An 18982-nucleotide genomic window follows, 5' to 3' on the forward strand; every position below is an offset into this window, starting at 1 on the left:
ACCCCTAAAGATAACCTGATCTTGATCATATGTATATATACATATATAGGAAAACAGTGAATGTAGTTCAGTAGTATGTATGTATTTAGGAATGCATCCAAGATGTTTGATTGCATCTGCTGTATAAGGAAAAAGTAATGCATGAGACCCTCCATTGTTCAATGCAGCAGATCTTAATGTGAACAGCCAGGTCCACTACCTACTCTGCTCTGGACCACTCTTTATTTCATCTCTATTGTCTAAGCATACAAAAGACATATATTAGAAAAAAATCTATTTATTCCACAAATGTTGCAAGTACTTTCTAAGTCTAGTTTCTCCCCTTGAAGATCTTACTTTTACCATATCATTCTGATAACCTGGAAATACTAGCATTTTCCATGGAATTTATGCTAATACTTAAGTTGTTCACTTATCTGGATCTCTTCTATGCTCAATTCAGCCTTTTCCATAAGCTAAGATTCTCTTACATAAGCTAAGATTATAAAAAAATTGTAGCTCTCTCAAATATTCCTCATAGATGCATTCACAAAAAAAATACTTTCTTCTGTGGCATTTTTAGAAGATATAATATGGGTGATAAGAATAGATTTATCAGGGCAATCAAGGGAAAATAAATTTATATCCTGTATAATAATGAGTTTTACTTCCAAAGGTCCTCTAGGAATGTGTGCCCATTAGGACTCTCTCATCACCCACTTGTCAAGAGGCAATGTTCCACCAATTGTTCCTGCTGTGATTCGTCTCATATTCCTACTGCCACCAACAACTTACATTCTACTGAACACTGTCTGCTGTGCAAGGATCTTTTTGTCTTCCTGTGTACAACCCAGCCTAACTACATAAGATGACTGTGATTTAGAAAGTAACAAATACAAGATTTGGAGGGAATAGCTAAGCATCTCTCTACTTATTTTGTATCATAGTTGTGTTTTATTGCCCAGAGTTTGAAAGTGTGAGATCATGCTGCAACTCTTGTATAGATGCCAGTAGAGAGGTGCAATCTCTAGGGAAGACCCCAGGCACTTCTTCCTTTCTTGTGGCATAGAAGGCAGCAGGAGCACTGTTCTGCCAACCAACTGCAGTCTGGGTGGTGTGGAGTGGCTGAGGGGGATGCTGCACAGGAAAGGAGTTTGGCCACACCTGAGGTTCCCTGCATGTAGGGAAACAGAACAGCTAAAAAAAAAACCCGCCTCACCATTTTCCCTAGAGAGAGATGTTACCTTTATTTCCATTTGTAAAAAATAATTCTGTTACAGAAATGTAAACTGTATATCCTAATCTCCCAAGGCTCTTGCTGCAACAAACTTCAAGTTAACAACAGAACCTTTCAATAAGATTATAAATACATGAAGAATTGTCATTTAGCAATATCCACCACTCATTTTTCCTCTGTATTTGTGTCTGGCAGAGTTTGGAGCAGTCCAACCCTTGTTTAACAATTGTGATTTAACTCACTTTGAAGGACAGAAAATAAATTCATTTAGTGTGCCCCAGCATCAAAAATAATGGTTACTCTCAAAGGATTGTTGCATCAGGATGAGAACACAAGGTCAATCCCCTCCATGATGCTCACATATGTCCCATAGTCAGACAGCTGTCCCATAGTCAGCCAGCTGAGGACTCCAATATCCATTAGGGTTACAATAGAGAGACAAGTGACTCTTCCTGGTTTCTCTGTTGTGAGGGTGACTAATAACTAAAAAATTAGGCATTGTGCAAAAATTTAAAATTTATGTACATTCGACAAAGATAATTTTCTTCATTATCCAGTTGAAACAGCCCTTGGATACTGTGGAGTCATGTATCATGAGAAGAAAGGGACTCACAGTGGGAAAACACAGGGAAATGATGCTGGTGATCCTCCACAACCACCAGTTGAGATTAGAAGAAAGGGCAATATAAACATTTAATAGGGAGGAGAGGGTGTGGAAAGTCACAAAGGTGCCCACCAGGAGAAGGATTCTCTGGGTAGCTCTGGACTCAGGGCAGGACCTGGGGGAAACTTTGATGCTGTGAATGTGCCAAACCCGGTGCTTGTGCCTGTGCAGAAGGAGAACCATGGAGCCACTGGACCAGATTATGAGCATAGAAAAGACAACTTCAGGAAATACAAATAAGGCTGCATATAATGACTCTATGATTTTGTCTCGACCCACAGTAGAACAATACCCATAATCTGTTTTCTCTGTTGTGTTTTCAGTACTGCATTTGCTAAGCACATAAAGAGGAAACATGGAATTTACCATCATGTAAAGTATCCAGCAGAGGGATACAGAGAAGCCAATGTGCTTTGGAGATATTACTTTAAGATCCCTCCAACAGGAGTTCCTGGGGCTGACCGTGATGTTTTGGAAGATACTCAAGAGGCAGATGATGCTAATGGAAACACTCCTGCCTACTCGCTGAATATATGAAATAAGTTTGCTTCCAAGATCATTCAAGAAATATTTTATCCCCAAGGCTGTCATTGTCTGGGGAACTCCATTAGAGAGAATAACAAGGGAATTGGCTATACTCAGGTGCTTGAGGATCAAATCCTTGGACCTTAATGGGCACTTGTTGCAGGAGAGGACTAGATAGTAAAGAAGAAGATAATTTCCCAGAATTCGAACTGTGGTTTGTGATAAGAACATCAATCCTATTGCCACGTCTCTGTGGGGCATTCTGTCATCCAGCACAGTACAGTTTCTTTTCTATGAGTTTAATGACTCATTTAAAATTTTGTAGCCAGACACTGTGGTGTGCACCAGTAGACACCAGTGGCTCAGGAGGCTGAGGCAGGAGGAACTCTTGAGCTAGGAGATTGAGATCATCCTGGGAAACACAGCAACAGCCATGGGGATTGGCAAAGACAAGAAGATGCATATGTTCATGGGGAAAAATCCCACCCTATTTTCTTAGAGAAGTTGTCATTAAAGCTCAGATGGTGATACCCTGGGAGAAGCAATGAAAAGTGAGCAGGGGACAGAATGCATAAATCAATCATTTTTCAGAATCAACTGGTATATCCTGATCATATTGAAGAAGAGACAACATCAGTCACCATCTACACCATATAAAAATTCAGTTCTTGTTTAAATCTGAAAGAAAATGAATGGAACATGTTCAACAACAAAAGAATATTTTTGTACTACTTGGTAACAAATTGTACATCAAACATCAGACATTCCTGAAGAATACGATTGAAATGACAAATTTTATCTAGTTAAACTAAGATCAATTTGCACATGGTGTTGCAAAGGAGATTAATGTACCAAGTGGGAATAACTTATACAGAATGAATAACAGAATTGAAATAAGCATTATGTTCCAACAAAAACCACAGGAAATCACTATTCAATGAATAACAAATATGGGGAAGATTTTAGTCTAGTATGACCTTTGCATTTGGTTTAAAGTTTTAGTATATAGAGAAATATGAATTAGAAATGAGATTTTATAGATCCTAATAAAATGTAGTGCACTAATCACAGTCAACTCTCTGGATTCAATCAAAGCAAGAGGCACTCAATATTTAGATTGGCAATAAAAATATCATTCCAGAGGCAAAAATATACTGGAAGGTATATATAGTTGAACAATTGTACTTAGTCTCTAAACCATGAAACATGATATTGTAGTTTGTGATAAAATGGTGTAGGATAGAAATTTAGTTGTCATTCATCTCAGGTGAAAAGCTTATGTGTACCAACACCTATGAAACCATTGGTAAAAAGCAAGGTTTTGAAAGGCACTTTGCAAGAAATAATAAAATAGAATCTCTATACTATGAATTTCCGGGCGTTCTATGAATAGAAACACAAAGAAATACATTCCATGGGATTGGAATTAAAATGAAAATGTTAATAACCCAGAGGAAACAAAAAAGACACCTTTGGTTCTGACAACCAATGTTTAATACTCATAAAGTTACTTCCCTTATGTGTTGTGTTCCCAAGTTCATCAGGAGAAGAATTCTCACTACAAGCATCACACCATAGGTGATTCACAATTTCTGTCTCCTCTGAATGAATTGGATACAGATGTTGGTTTGGATTTCTGTTCAGGATAAGGTTATTCTGCCCTTAATCCTCATCTTTATTGTAGGCATGAAGGCATTATAAACACAGCTCCAATAATATGTATGATTTATTCTATGATTTATGTAGTGTCTGTGGACAGAGGTGCTTTAATTACCACAATGCTTCAGCACTTCCACACCCAGGTTTCACTATCAACATCTGGGATTATCAATAATAGTCACACTCACTGAGGACTTTATTACATTCTATTTGGAGCCATCATGTATTGGCCTCAGGCTAATGCAAAATAACAAAAAATTATTCCTTTCCTTGTCTACAATGACACTAGATCGCCTTCTCTCAAAATCCTTTTTCAGAAATGGGTACTTCCCCAAATTTCTCTTCTTACACACTGAGCTTTTATGTCAGAATTAGAAAATACTCACTGTGCTTCTTCTGTGCAAGGTGGTGGGCTCAGTGTGAGGTCCTGACAGCCAGCATGGAGGGAGGGAGACAGCTGCACCCTGAGATAAAGGTCTGTGCTCCTGTGACCTCACTTCCCCCAGGGCTGCAATTATCACTTCACCTGGAGAGGCAATGACAGTGCAGGCCTGGGCAGCCCAGGACATTGCTGAAAAACTGTCTCCTCAGTTGTTAATTAATAAGGCAATTATGAGTTCCTTGTTAGTAACTTCAGAATAAGTGTTGAGGAGTTTTGGAAAGGCTGTTTCATTTCCTTGATTCCTTAAGACTGAAAGTGTATTCTTGGAATGTGTAGGAAATATTGAGCTGGGACCTATGAGGGACTTGGAGATCTTCTAATTCAAAATTTTACTAATTCTAAGTATTCAGATACTTATGCTTCACGATTCTAACACAGTCTGGAAAAAACAAAGGAGAATGTGAGAAAGCATCTTAGAAGGATTTCTCATAAGGTAAGAGCAAAAGGAAGATCATAGTGTTATAATTGAAATTAGGAAACTGTACTCATTTGTATACTAGAACTTAAAATTATGTGGAAATGATGTTAGGAAAATATTGTAGGCAAAATTATTTTATGAATATTACCCCAGCAGTGGGAGAAAGTCTAATTAGAACATTAGAAGGGAGATGCTTATAACAGTATCTCACAAATAAAATCACCAGAATTAGAGGATCAGCCAACAAATTGTCATTTTTGGTGTGTCATATAAGCAAATGCTACCATTTCCATCCAAAAGCAAAAATGTTTTTCAGAATAATTAAACATACTTTTGCACAGAAGATTAAAGAAGTGTGCACGAACTAGTAACTAAGGAAGAAATATAGAATTTAATGTATCCAGTGATAATTAGTGTTACAGAATGCACAAAAACATCAAATAATTTCAACAGTTACATAAAGACAAAAAAAAATCATTCAATGAATAATAACGATGGGGGGAAAGTTCAATGTCTTTATTTAAGCACTCTCCAATATAAGCACACAACAAACTGAATTTAAAGTAAAATGTTAGAAAATACCACGATCGGGAAGGATGCGATAGCTCAGGAATCTCATGAACTAGCAATGGTTGTTAAAATTGGGGCAAACGTGTGGAAAAGCTGGTGGTGTCCACTTACTGGATCAGATACAAACGTCTATGCCAGCAATTCCAATCTGATGTGTCCGTGTTGTATTTAATCTAAGCAAGACTGGCCCAAGTTTTAGTTCTACAAGGGAAGAGTGAGACGGTGGAGGTAAGGGAAAGGGAAGCAATGAGAACTGAAAATGGAGAAAATTATATTCCATGCATGCATAATTATGTCAAAATGAGCCCCAGTATTATGCATAACTATAATGCACAAATAAAAATTAAAAAACAAATAAAGGAGGAAAAATTGTTATGAAAAATCAAAACAGATGCTAGGAAACTATGTACTTTTAACTTGACAATGGGTGGAATAAAATCCCCTCTAAACAAAGATTTATTTCCACAAAGAAAATATTCTTTTGTTGCAACTGCAGGAATAAAAGTGTAGTGGAATCTATAAATGAATTATTCATATATATTACCTTGGTACTGAACAATTGCACATGAAGTACTAATATCTGATAAAATAGTTAAAGATAAAAATGAAGTCCTCACTGATTTCACAGCTACATTGGTCAAAGTTTCAGTAATGAAGCAGGATTTGTGGAGGACATTCAATACACAAGATATATCAGTAGAAGTTGGCACATGTGCATTCTTCTGCATTGAATAAATTGAAATAAAAAGGAAATTATCATGTGTGTGATTAATATTGAAGTATTATTAAACCAGAGAATTTACCAGATTAATTTGGTCCTGACAACCACTGTCCAATTCTCATCCTTATAATGTTACTTTCCCTTGTGTGTTCAGCAGGGAGAGAAGTTTTGCTCAGCCATCTCAACACAGGGATTTCTCTCCACACGAGGTGGATTGTAATGTACAATTGGAAAAGAGCATCTTTTATTCCCAGGTCTGGGCTTCTGTACATAAGGAGGTGATCCTCACAGTTCTATCCTTATCTTTACTCTAGGCATGAAAGCTTTATACACACAGACATCATAGCACTTCAAAATATATTATACAATTTTCTAAAGTAATGTGAAGAGCAGATTAGTTGCTACTATAGTCGTTGAGCCCCTTCTATGTAAGAATTTACTATTGATGGTATTATTCACCTATAAACATCCTCAGTGTGTATTTTATTAAATAACTTTAGGAGCCAGGAAAATTGGAATCAGGTCAGGGACACTTCTTCTTTTACTACTGAGCTCATAGTGAAGGAATTATTTCTTTTCCTTCTTTATCTTTACCCTGAATCTCTTCCTAACCCAGAATCTGTTTTTCCCTCTGCTGACACAAGCACATGCTCAGAATTGTTTTCCTTACTGACTCTGCAGAAGTAGAAAACTGAAATAGAAAACACTCACGTTGCTTCTTGTGTGCAAGGTGGTGGGCTCAGTGTGAGGTCCTGACAGCCAGCATGGAGGGAGGGAGGCAGCTGGACCCTGAGATAAAGGTCTGTGCTCCTGTGACCTCACTTCCCCTCAGGGCTGCAATTATCACTTCACCTGGAGAGGCAATGACAGTGCAGGCCTGGGGAGCCCAGGACAAGGCTGAAAAACTTTCTCCACACTTGTTAATTAGTAATGCAATTATGAGTTCCTTGTTAGTAACTTCACAATGAGTCTTGAGGAGTTTGTTGCTTTTCCCTGATCCCTGCAGGCTGACAGGGTCTTACATGGAAGATTCAGAAATATTAAGGTGTGACCATGGGGCCAAGTGTTTGTACATCTTACTGGACTTCAGAATTCCCTGAGTTCTTCTACGTCCAATCTTGTTAATAAATATTCAGATATTTGAGAACTCTCTGTTTTTTAAGTGTAGGTACTCAATGCTATAAATGTTCCTCCCAGAATCCCTTTCATACTGACCCAGAGATTGATATATGGTATCTCTGTTCTCACTTGTTTCTAAGAATTTCTTGATTTTATCCTATCATGTATTCTATGATCCATTCTTTATTTAAAGGAGTATGGTTCAATCTCATGTATCTTTTTTTTCATTTTTCTTGTGGTTGATTCCTAGGTTCCCTCTATTAGATCTGATAAGATGTATGATATTTTATCCTTTTTTTTGCTAAGACATCCATTGTGACCTAGTAAGTTTTTCTTATGGTGTTTAATATTTTTTTCTTTATTTTCTATCTTAATTATGATGTGCTTGTAGATTTTCTCTTTGATCTTGTCTATTGGGCTCCTATGTGATTTCCCATATGGTAGAGAAATTTTTCTGTCACTCTCATTGTGGAAGAATGTCGTTGATATTTTGGTGGGTATTGCACTGGATCTGTAAAGTGGTTTTGGTTGTACGGACACTTTTATAATATTAATTCTGCCAACCCAAGAACATGGGAACTCTTTCCATTCTTCTAAGGATCCCAGAAATTATGTCTAGTTTTTGTAATTATTATGATTTGCTTTGTTCCCTAAAATGTGATCTATTTTAGAGTATGTTCCATGGGACACTGAGAAGAAAGGGAATTCAGTTGTTAATGGATGAAATATTTTCTAAATGATTGTTGGATTAATAGTGGTTTTTAGTTGTGAAGAATCTTCATTTAGTTTATGTCTGGATGATCTCTCTAGTGGTGAGGCTGTGTGTTGAAATCACTCAATATTGTTGTCTTGTGGTCTACTAGATTATTAATATTGAGAAGGGTTTATTTTATTCCATTGATGGGCTCTGTTTTTGTCTTGTTAGTGATTTATAATTCCATTTCTTCTGTGGGTAATATTTCATTAAATGTATCTTGTACTGCTTGCTTAGTGGCTATGAATTCTTTTAGTTTCTGTTCATCACCAATTCTGAACTATAGTTTTCTATTGACATAGAAACTATGACACCTATTATCTTTCAGGGATCCTTATGTATTTTTCAGATCCTTTTGGCTTTTAAGTTTTGGGCTACTAAATCAGTATAAATTTTAATTGTTTTACTTCTAAATGAGATGTGCCATTTTTATCTTCATGTTTTCAAAAATTCTAACAATGTTTTATATTTTAGGAATTTTAATTTGATGTGTTATAAAGAGGACCTTATTTTGGATATTATCTATTTGGATTTTAAAATGCCTCTTGCATGTGGATTTCCATCTAATTCCTAAGATATGAAAACTTTCCTCATACTATTTCTTTGAAGATGTTATGAAAACTTTGTAGTATTTTTTAATTTTTTTCTTTTTAGATATACATGACAGTAGAGTGTATTTTACATATTATACATATATGGAGTATAAGTTGTTCTAGTTAGGATACTATTCTTGTGATTGTACTGAAGTGGAGTTTCATTGGTAGTGTATTCATATATGGATATAGGAAAGTTGTCAGATTCATGCTACTGTCTTTTTTATTCCTATCCCCTCTCCCTTCCCTTCATTCTCCTGTGTCTAATCCACTGAACCTCTACTCATCACCTCTCCACCCTGTTGGGTAATAGCATACGCATCTTGGGCTTCATCTATGCCAATGACTTTTAGATGGGTCTCTTAACGTTATATTTCTTGAATACTCTAGTCATGATTTTTATGCATCTTTTCTTTATTGTCAAATTTATTTTCTAGATTGTATAGTTTGTATTTGAGAAGAGAACATCTTTCTCCTTTTTTATCTCATATATTGGTGATGCTTTCCATGAAATTTTTATTTTGATTTATTGAGTCTTTCATAGGTTTCTTTTCCCCAGAATACAACTCTTTATTGAAATGATCTTTCATTTTTGATATTTTATCTCTTAGTTCCTTCCTTTTTTAAAGTATAAACCTTCTAAATTCTTTATCTAATATTTTCTGCACTGTGTTGTAAATGGGGTCAGGTTTTGCAGTGTAGGGGACTTAGGGGAATGGGGGTTGTTCCCTGAGTTTTTTATATTGTTTGAATTTCTACACCTATAGAGGGATGATTACATCTTCTACTTTTATGCAAGTACTATTGAGTGAGCTTCTATCTGATAATTGCTCCAGGCTGGGAAATTTTCTAAGTATTGACACTCCCCTGCAGCTTCGGCTATGCCCAGTATCAACAACACATGTATATTTCAGCTCATGTGTATGTTTCAACACAGAGTGTACACACCCATACTCAGGCATACTGGAGCTTATACATATATACCATCATTCCCAGACTCTTGCTTTCACCTCACACACACTCACAATGCAGACACCAACACAATGGTCATGTCCCACTCTGTCACATAATCACTCACACATTCATCTTCATTCTGTGTCTCAGTACCTTGTACAGATATGTAAGTTTGTGCTTATTTACAAGCCTGTGAATTCCATAAAGAAGTTGGCCTTGTATGTTCTTTACATTCTTTTCATCCTGCCACACACAGAAAGGACAGCATTGTCCACATGCAGCATTTAAACAGGCTCTGGTGTTTGCTGTGAATGCACAGAGTGTGATGTGAAAAGCCAAAGTGATCTCTTGCCACCTGCCCATGTTGGTGAGATGAGCTGGTTTCCAAAGAGCAACATTGGGAAGAAATCATACCACACACAGACATGAGGTTTTCAGGTCGAATGTAGGACAGCTCTACGACCAAAAGGGTCAGCTTCCATGCTAGACAGTGCTGGAAAGACAGCCTGCACGGGAATATATTTTATAGGGGGGACACACAAAAGAGCTTTGCTGGAATGTTCTTCACCAAATAAGGCAGGGGATAGGGTTTCAAAAGAAAGTTGCCCAAACCCATTGGGAAACTCCCAAGTCAGGGTTAGAACAAACTTCTTTGCCGAATGAAGGTGGAGGCCACTTGCTTCACACAGTGCCTGTGAGGTGATGCCAGACCAAACATCCCCTTTACTCAAGGGTGAGAGAGGAAGCTAGCCCATGGGCAGGCAGCCTCCCACAGTGATCAAATTTCAGGCATCCTCAGCTCCTCCATATCCTGCATGCATGACCTTGACCCACGACCCATAATTCCATATGCCCTACCCTTTGCTCCTGGGTGCTTTTGCCCACTCATGCCCAAGGTCCCATCCTCTGTCAGGCTCCCGACCTTTCCTGTGCAGGTCTTTTCTCCCTCCCCATGTCTATCAGGTCCCCCCGGCTCCACTTTCTTTATTTACACCTGTATATGCCTTAGTCCATTGCTCACCAAGATCTACCTCCCCGTCTCCTGCTCCTTTCCCCACAGCACACTTCATCACATTCCCACGAACCATAACCTCCTTTTGCCTTTGAACCATGCATTGTCATTTTACCCTCTGTTAATGGGACACCTTGTCATCCTCCTCCCCTCCAGAACCCAATATCCTTAACTTCCTTGCACACACAATGTCTTTGTAACCTAGGTCCAGCACTGACTTGAGCCCCTGAGAAACGTGCTATCCTTCTGTCTTCTCACTCTCCACCTTCTGCTCTTCCCCCAGCACTTTATAAACCCACCCTTCAGGGTCTCCGCTCCACTGTCTTAACCCTGTCATCCCATTTCCCTGTGTCCTCTGTCACTCTCATCTGTCACACAGTCAGGCACTGTCACTCTTCTAAATGCTTCACTATTAAACAATTGCTGCTGGTTATTGTTGACATGTGCCCCAAGAGTTGGAGTGTGTGCACAGTGATCAAATTCTGAGGCAGGTCAAACGGAGAAAAATTATGAAAAATGAGTTTCAGACAAGTTAGTGAAAAATCTCTCTGGATATTTTTTTTCTGCTTTTCTGCACCATATCTGATCCCTTCACCCTCTGCTAGGGTATTGATTTTTGGTTATGCTATAGTTGAACAGTGGTTGCTTTCAGGGCAGCCTGGGAGCTTAGGAGATGGAAATAGGATCAAGGTAAGTAAAATGAGGGAGCCTCTTGTTCCTTCTGGTGTGGACTTGATTGGCTGCTCTAGATTCCAAACCACATTGTTTTTAACTGGGGCCTCCAAACTACTATAGTGTACAGTAGTGTGCATGGGTTCCGAAATGCATTGGGGATCTTGGACTGCATTACCCTGCACAAGGCAGGATGCCTGCATGACACTGCTTCTCTGTGTGGTGCACTGGGTTCCAACCTGCAGGGCCACCACCATCAACCTACTGTTGTCTGGACCTCTATTTCATCTTCATCCTCTGATCACACTGATGATACAATTTTGGAAAAACATATCTATTAATTCCACATCTATCCCTGATAACTTCTGGATCTGCTTTCACTCTTCAACAAAAGCTCTCCACAAGATAGGAACATTTGAGATAAATACATGGATAATTGTTATACTCCTTTATCCACCACTCATTTATCCACTGTATTTTCTTCTGGCAAATGTTTTCAGGAGTACACCACTTGTTCAGTCATTGTGATTAAACCAACTTTCAAGGACTGGGAACTCCCTTATTTGATCTGCCTCCAGCTATATGAATTCCAATGACAATCTACAGGTTGCTGTGCAACAGCATGAACACAATCGGCTTTACTTCCTTCCACAATGAATATGTAGCTCCCACATTCAGGCAGCTGAGTACACCAATGTCCTTAGGAGTTTACAATAGAAAGGCAAGTGACTACTTCATAGTTTCTGGATTGGTGTTTTGAGCATGAAGAATGACTAAACAATTGCACATTGTCTCAACACATACTATTCACATACTTATTTCAGAATTAAGAATTTTATATTCCTTAGGAGCAGAGCCTGGATAGAATGGAGTTATGGTTCATGAGAAGAAAGGGGCTGACAGTGGGAAAACACATGGAGATCAGGACATTGGTGTTCACCAACCACCAACTGGGATTAAAATGAAGGGTAACACAAACATTTAATAAGGAAGAGAGTGTGTGGAAACTCACAAAGGAGCCGACCAAGACAAGTATTCTCTGGGTGGCTCTAGACTCAGGGCAGGATCTGGGGGAACCTTTGATGCTGTGAATGTACTGAACCCTCTGCTTGTGCCTGTACAGAAGGAGAACCATGGAGCCACTGGACCAGATCATGAGCAAGGAAAAGACAATCTCAGGAAATACAAACAATGCTGCATATAATGAGTTTGTTATGTTGTTAGGACCAATGTAAAGACAGTACCTCAAATATCTTTTCTCTGTCAAGTTTTTGCTATTCCATTTGCCAAACACATAGAGAGGAAAAATGGAATTCACCACCATGTACAGGATCCAACAGAGGGAAATGGAGAAGCCAATGTACTTGGGAGCTCTTTCTTTGTGATCCTTCCAACAGGAGTTCATGGGGCTGATGGTGATGTTCTGGAAGATGCTCAAGAGGCAGGTGATGACAATGGACACACTCCTGCCCACTCGCTGCATGTACAAAATAAGTTGGCATACAAAATCACTGAAGAAGTACCTCAACCCAAAAGCTGCAATTGTCTGGGGAATTCCTCTGCCAAGAATGACCAAAGAGTTGGCTATGACCAGGTGGCTGATAATCAAATCAGTGGTCCTTAATATACAGTCATTGTAGAAAAGGACTAAATGATAATAAAGCAGAGAGAAATTTCCCAGAACTCCAACTGCAGACTGTGATAAGAGCATCAGTCCCATGGCCACGTCTCTGGAGTCCATTCCCTCTCTCAGCACATATTCCTTTAAGTGATTGCAACCGTTCTTCCTGTGAACAAAATGACTCATTAAAAATTTTGTAGTGAACCCAATAGTTTATACCTGTAGTCACCAGCTCCTCAGGAGGCTGGGGCAGAAGTGTGGTTTGAACTAGGCATTAAAACTCAGCCTGGGAAATATTGCAGTACCTGTCTGTGGGTGTGTATTTTCACCAAGTACAACATTCATTGTTAAAATATTGACATGTACATATGAATGGGGGAGTTCCCAGATTATCTTCTTAGAGAAGTCAACTTTAAAAATCAGGTGATGATAACCTGGAGGAAGCAATGGAAAATGAGAGCAGTGGAGAGAAAGCATAACTCAACATGTGCAGCATAAACTGATATTTGATAGTCATTTTGTAAAAAGATAACTATTTTGATCCCCTCCGTGGAAATGAGTCCTTACTTTTTCATTATCTTTTATTCTTTTGTTTTCCTCCTATTTTATGCGTTTTGCTGTGCTCACTGGTTCACACATATACATACATACACATATTTGTTTATTTTTCCCTCACCGTAGCATTTTTAAATGTCTATCATTTTTAAAATTTTTCCTTGCCTTGTCTATTGAGGGTTGGGGTTTTGATGAGTAATCTGGGTTTGTTTTCTCTGTTTTCATTTGTCTGTTTCTATGGTTTATTTTCTCTCTTTTCTTCTGTGACAGCCAAATTCTACTATTTTCTCTTGCATTCTCCCTTTGTTACTTTTAACTTTCCATTCTTCTTTTTTAAAAATATTTTTAGTTGTAGATGGACCTTCATTTTACTTATTTGTATGTGGTACTGACATTTGAACCCAGTGCCCCACACATGCTAAGCAAGTGCTCTTCCTGACTAAAACTTCAGCCCTTTCCCTCCTCCCTTAAACCATCACATGCTATATCTCTTCTGCATTCTCTCTGTTCAATCTTTCAAATCATGAACTCTTTTCTACCTTCTTATCAAATGTCCTTTTCTCTTAGTTAACTCTGTTCTTACCATCTTTTAGCACTAATTGTTTATATAACTCCTGACCCCACCATTAATGCTGTTGCAATTAATACTGCTGTGGGTCCCATTCTTGACACCTCTTGTTGCTTTAATGGCAGATACAGTTCATGGTTACTTATTGGTTTTGTTGTTGTTGTTGTTGTTTGTTTGTTTGTTTGTTTGTTTTTTCCTGCTGGAAATTGCTGACCCTACCATTTCTGTTTTTTGTTGCAATTAACAATGTAAATGGCATAGTAGGAACCAAGTATTCAGTTTAATGCTGTATAATGTTTACATAGGTTGTTGTTTATTGTTCGTTTGCCCCTTTTCTGTGAAGTGCTGGAGTCTATAATGACACTATGAGTTCACAGGGTAGAAACTCTGCTGCTGAAATAAATTCAGTCAATGACATACAAATTAATTACACTCAATCTTCAGCTATACCTTAATATAAAGAATAAAAGAGACAGCTTAACTAATGACCAGGCCCCAAGTAGAAACATCTAGGGGTGGGCCCCCAGGTCCCACCTATCAACATCCAATGCTGTAGTTGAAACATAGAGAAGTAACCCAAAGACAGCACACCCATGAGAAGTTCTCAATACAGATCTCTCTAGGACACTTTTTTTTCTAAATAGACCATATTCTAGGTCACTATGTAAGTCTTACAAATACAAAAAGAAAAATGCTATTATCTTGTGAATCCAATCAGATCAGAATGCAATGAAACTACCAGTCAACAGCATGATATATAGAAATCATAAAAATACACAGAAATTGAAAAATACATTTTTAAGTGAGGGATAAATAATAGAATAAATAACAGAAGAAATAAAAAGTTTTTAGAAATAAATGAGAACAGAGATAAAACATACTAAAATTCCTGGGACAGTATAAAGGCAGTTCTAAGAGGAAAATTCATAGCATTGAATGCCTTCACTAAAAAATATCAGAAATATCCCCAATAAATAATCTAATGCTAAAAATGAATACCCTTAATTCACCAAAGTAGGAGGTTACAAGATCAATGTTCAGAAATCAATAGCTTTACCATATTCTAACAGTTACGCTGCTGGGAAAGAAATCAGGAAAACAATCCCATTCACCATAACCTCAAGAAAAAATATATAACTGGGAATAAATCTAACAAAGGAGGTGAATTATTTCTATAATTAAAAGTACAGAACCCTGAAGAAAGAAATTAAAAAGAACCTTAAAAAATGGAAAGACCTCCCATATTCTTGGATAAGCAGAATTAATTTTATCAAAATATCTGTATTTTTAAAAACATTATACAGATTCCTTGAAATAATCATCAAAATACCAAATAACTTTCTCCATGGAACTAGGAAAACAGTCCTAAAATTCACTTGAAATAATAAAAGTCCCAGAACAGCCAAAGCAATCAGGAGCAAGAGTAGTCCTAGAGAAATCATAATACTGTACCTCAAATTATACCACAGAGTTATAGGAGAAAAAGAGCAGATATTGGCATCAAAAAGATATGAAGTCCAATGAAATAGAAGACAGAGAGTTACAGCCAACTGATACTTGATAAGATTGGCAAAAATATATGTTGGGAAAAAAGAGCCATTTTAACACATGGAACTGGGAAAAATGGATAACCATGTGTAGAAGAATAAAATTAGATCCTTATCTCCTAACCTGATCAAATTAAAGACTTAGGAATTAGATTATTTGGGTGAGTTTTTGCTGTTTTAGTAGGAATTGAACCCAGGGGCACTTAATCTTCAAGCTACATCTTGAGCTCATTTTTATTATTTATTTTGAAACAGGGTCTCTCTAAGTTGCTTAGGACCTTGCCAAACTGCAAAGTCTGGAAAAACTTTGCTACTGCTAGAACAAGAAATAGACTCAACAAGCAACATATTGGTGCAGACACCAACTTTCTTAACATGACCCCATAACTCAAGAAATAAAACCAAGAGAGATGACATCAAATTAAAAAGCTTCTTAATATCAGTGGAGATCATGAAGAGAGATTCTGCAGAATAGCAGAGAACCTTTGCTGTATTCTCTTCTGACAGAGGATTAACATTCAGAATACATAAAGAATTCAAAATGTGTAACATCAAAAGTAAAAACGACACAATACAAAACAAACAAGTGTCCCATGGGTGCAGTGATGCAAGTCCATAATCCCAGCAGTTTGGAAGGTTAATCAATAGGATTGGGAGTTCAATTCCAGACTTTGCAATTTGGCAAGGTCCTAAGCAACTTAGAGAGACCCTGTTTCAAAATAAATAATAAAAATGAGCTGAAGATGTAGCTTGAAGACTAAGTGCCCCTAGGTTCAATTCCTACTAAAACAACAAAAACTCATCCAAATAATCAAATCAATAAATGGGTTAATGAAGAGGCATCCCCCCCCAAAAAAAAGAAATATAAATGGCACTCAAATATATGAAAAAAAAAAAGTGTTCAACTACCTGGAAATCAGGGAAATACAAATCAAAAGTACACTAACATTTCATCTCACTCCAGTTAGAACAGCAATCATAAGAATACAATAATAAATGCTGGCAGGTAAGTGGTGAAGGAGGTTCACTCACTGTTAGTGTGACTGTAAATTAGTACAACTACTTTGGAAAGCAGTATGGATATTTGTCAAAAGATTAGAAATGGAACCACCATATGACCCAGCTATCTCACCCCTTGGTATTTAACCAAAAGAACAAAACTGACCTATATAATGTTGCATGCACATCAATATTTAGTGTAGAGCTATACATCATAGCCAGCTTATGGACCAGACCAGGTGCCCATCAGGAAATGAAGAAATTAAGAAAATTATTCACAATGGAGTTTTATGCAGCCATTATAAAGAATGAAATTATGGCATTTCCAGTAGGTGGATAAAACTGGAGAGCATCATGCTAAGTGAAATAAGAGACTTGGAAAATCAAGGGGTGAATGGTTTCTCTCATAGGTGGAAGCTAGTGTGAAGTAAGGGGATCAGGGGAAGGCGTCTTACAAGGGAAGACTGATGGGCCAGGAGAATCAGATTAAGGGGGAGGGAGAAGGGACAGAGAAGGGAGAAAATGGGGAATTAATTTGACAATATTACACTATGTCCATGAATACATAGGCCACAATGAATTCCACCTGTATGCATATCTATAAAGAGCCAATTAAAATTGATAAATAAAAGGAAAACCAGCACAATTGGCAAAGAGAAATGGAAAGAAGGAGAAGGAGAGAGAAAGAGGAAGCACTGGGGACTGATACGGAGCATGTTTGGTTAAGTCAAAATGAACCGACTATACTGCAAAACTATAATGCACTAATAAAAGCAAAACTCATAGTAGAACAAAAATATAGTAGAATAAATAAATAATTATTGGAAAATACTTTTTTTTCTAAACCATGACGCATGAAATACTAATAGCTGATAAAATAGGATAAAATTAAGTCCCTACAAATTTCATGCTAAAAGCTTATATTGACCAATACCTATTAAACTTCTGATAAACAAATGCAAGTTTTGAAAGGCAAAAGAAAGATTTACATGGAATATGAAGACCAGGAACTCCTGGGCACTGTGTGGATTGAAACACAAATCAATACATGCCGGGGACTTGGGTTAAGGTGAGAACATTAATAAACCAGAGGAAACAACACAAAGCGCCTTTGGTCCTGACAGCCACTGTCTAACACTCATAAAGATATGTCCCTTACCTGGTGCATTCCAAGTTCATCAGGGGAGGAATTCTCACCTCGAGCATCACACCATAGGTGATTCCGTGAAGACACAATTTCTATCTCCACTGAATGGATCATAAATGGATGCTGGTCTGGATTTCTGTTCAGTATTAAGACATTCTCTTGGTTTTATCCTCATCTTCACTGTAGGCATGAAGGCATGGTAAAAACAGCTACAGTGATACCGATTTGGTCCATGATGTACTGTGGACAGCAGGGTGCTTTAACTACCATAGTGCTTCAGCACCTACACAACCAGATTTCAGTAACAACATCTGGGATTATTAACAATAGTTAACCTCAGTGAGGACTTTATTACATTCCATCTGGAGCCAGCCTGGGTTAACACCAGGTCAGGGACACGGCCCCTGTTACTAACTCAGCTCATAACCCAAAAATTCTTCCTCTCCCTGTGTACACAGGCTCCAAATCTATTTCTACCCCAAATTCTCTTCCTCAAACTTCCCTTCTTACACACTCTGTCTCAGAGACACAAACAGAAAACACTCACTGTGCTTCATGTGTGCAAGGTAGTGGGCTCAGTGTGATGTCCTGACAACCAGCATGGAGGGAGGGAGGCAGCTGGGCCTTGAGATAAAGGTCTGTGCTCCTGTAACCTCTCTTCCCCTCAGGGCTGCAATTATCACTTCACTTGTAGAAGCAATGACAGTGCAGGCCTGGGGACACTGTTTAAAAACTTTATTCTCACTTGCTAATTACTAAGGCAATCATGTGTTCCTTGTTAGTAACTTTAAAATAAATGTTGAGGAGTTTGAGAGAGGTTGTTGCTTTTCCATGATCCCTAGAGGCTCATAAGGTCTCATAAGGAAGGTTCAGAAAATTTTGAGGGTTGACCTATGAGGGACTTGCCAAGAATTTGTGTGTCTCACTGGACTCCAGGCTTGCCTGAGTTCTTCTACCCTAATTATTGTTAATTCTTAATATTCAGATATTTGAGTTTCTGATTCTCAAAAAAAAGAAAGAAAAGAAGAAGACAAAATAAATACATAGATACATAAATAAAATGGGCGAAATCTGAGAAGGATGTCTAATGATATAAAAAGGAAAAGCAAAAATATAATGTCATGATTTAGAATGACCTGGACTTATTTGTATAATTGAATATGACTTAATTTGAATATTATGATATGAAATATTATAGGAAAATTAATTTATGAATATTACCCCAG

The 18982-nt window shown here is 37.7% G+C and overlaps 2 protein-coding genes across 2 annotated transcripts; both read right to left on the reverse strand.

The window, feature by feature from the left end:
• Positions 1-1733: 1733 nt before the first annotated feature.
• On the reverse strand, positions 1734-2666 carry LOC139702777 (vomeronasal type-1 receptor 4-like). Its single transcript, XM_071604935.1, has one exon. It carries the CDS (start codon positions 2664-2666, stop codon positions 1734-1736), a length of 933 nt encoding a protein of 310 aa, XP_071461036.1.
• Positions 2667-12163: 9497 nt separating this feature from the next.
• On the reverse strand, positions 12164-13060 carry LOC114080082 (vomeronasal type-1 receptor 4-like). The gene has a single exon (XM_027921625.3). The coding sequence runs from the start codon at positions 13058-13060 to the stop codon at positions 12164-12166; it is 897 nt and encodes a 298-aa protein (XP_027777426.3).
• Positions 13061-18982: the final 5922 nt, after the last annotated feature.

Source organism: Marmota flaviventris, chromosome 18, assembly GCF_047511675.1.
Source record: "Marmota flaviventris isolate mMarFla1 chromosome 18, mMarFla1.hap1, whole genome shotgun sequence".
NCBI classification, from domain to species: Eukaryota; Metazoa; Chordata; class Mammalia; order Rodentia; family Sciuridae; genus Marmota; species Marmota flaviventris.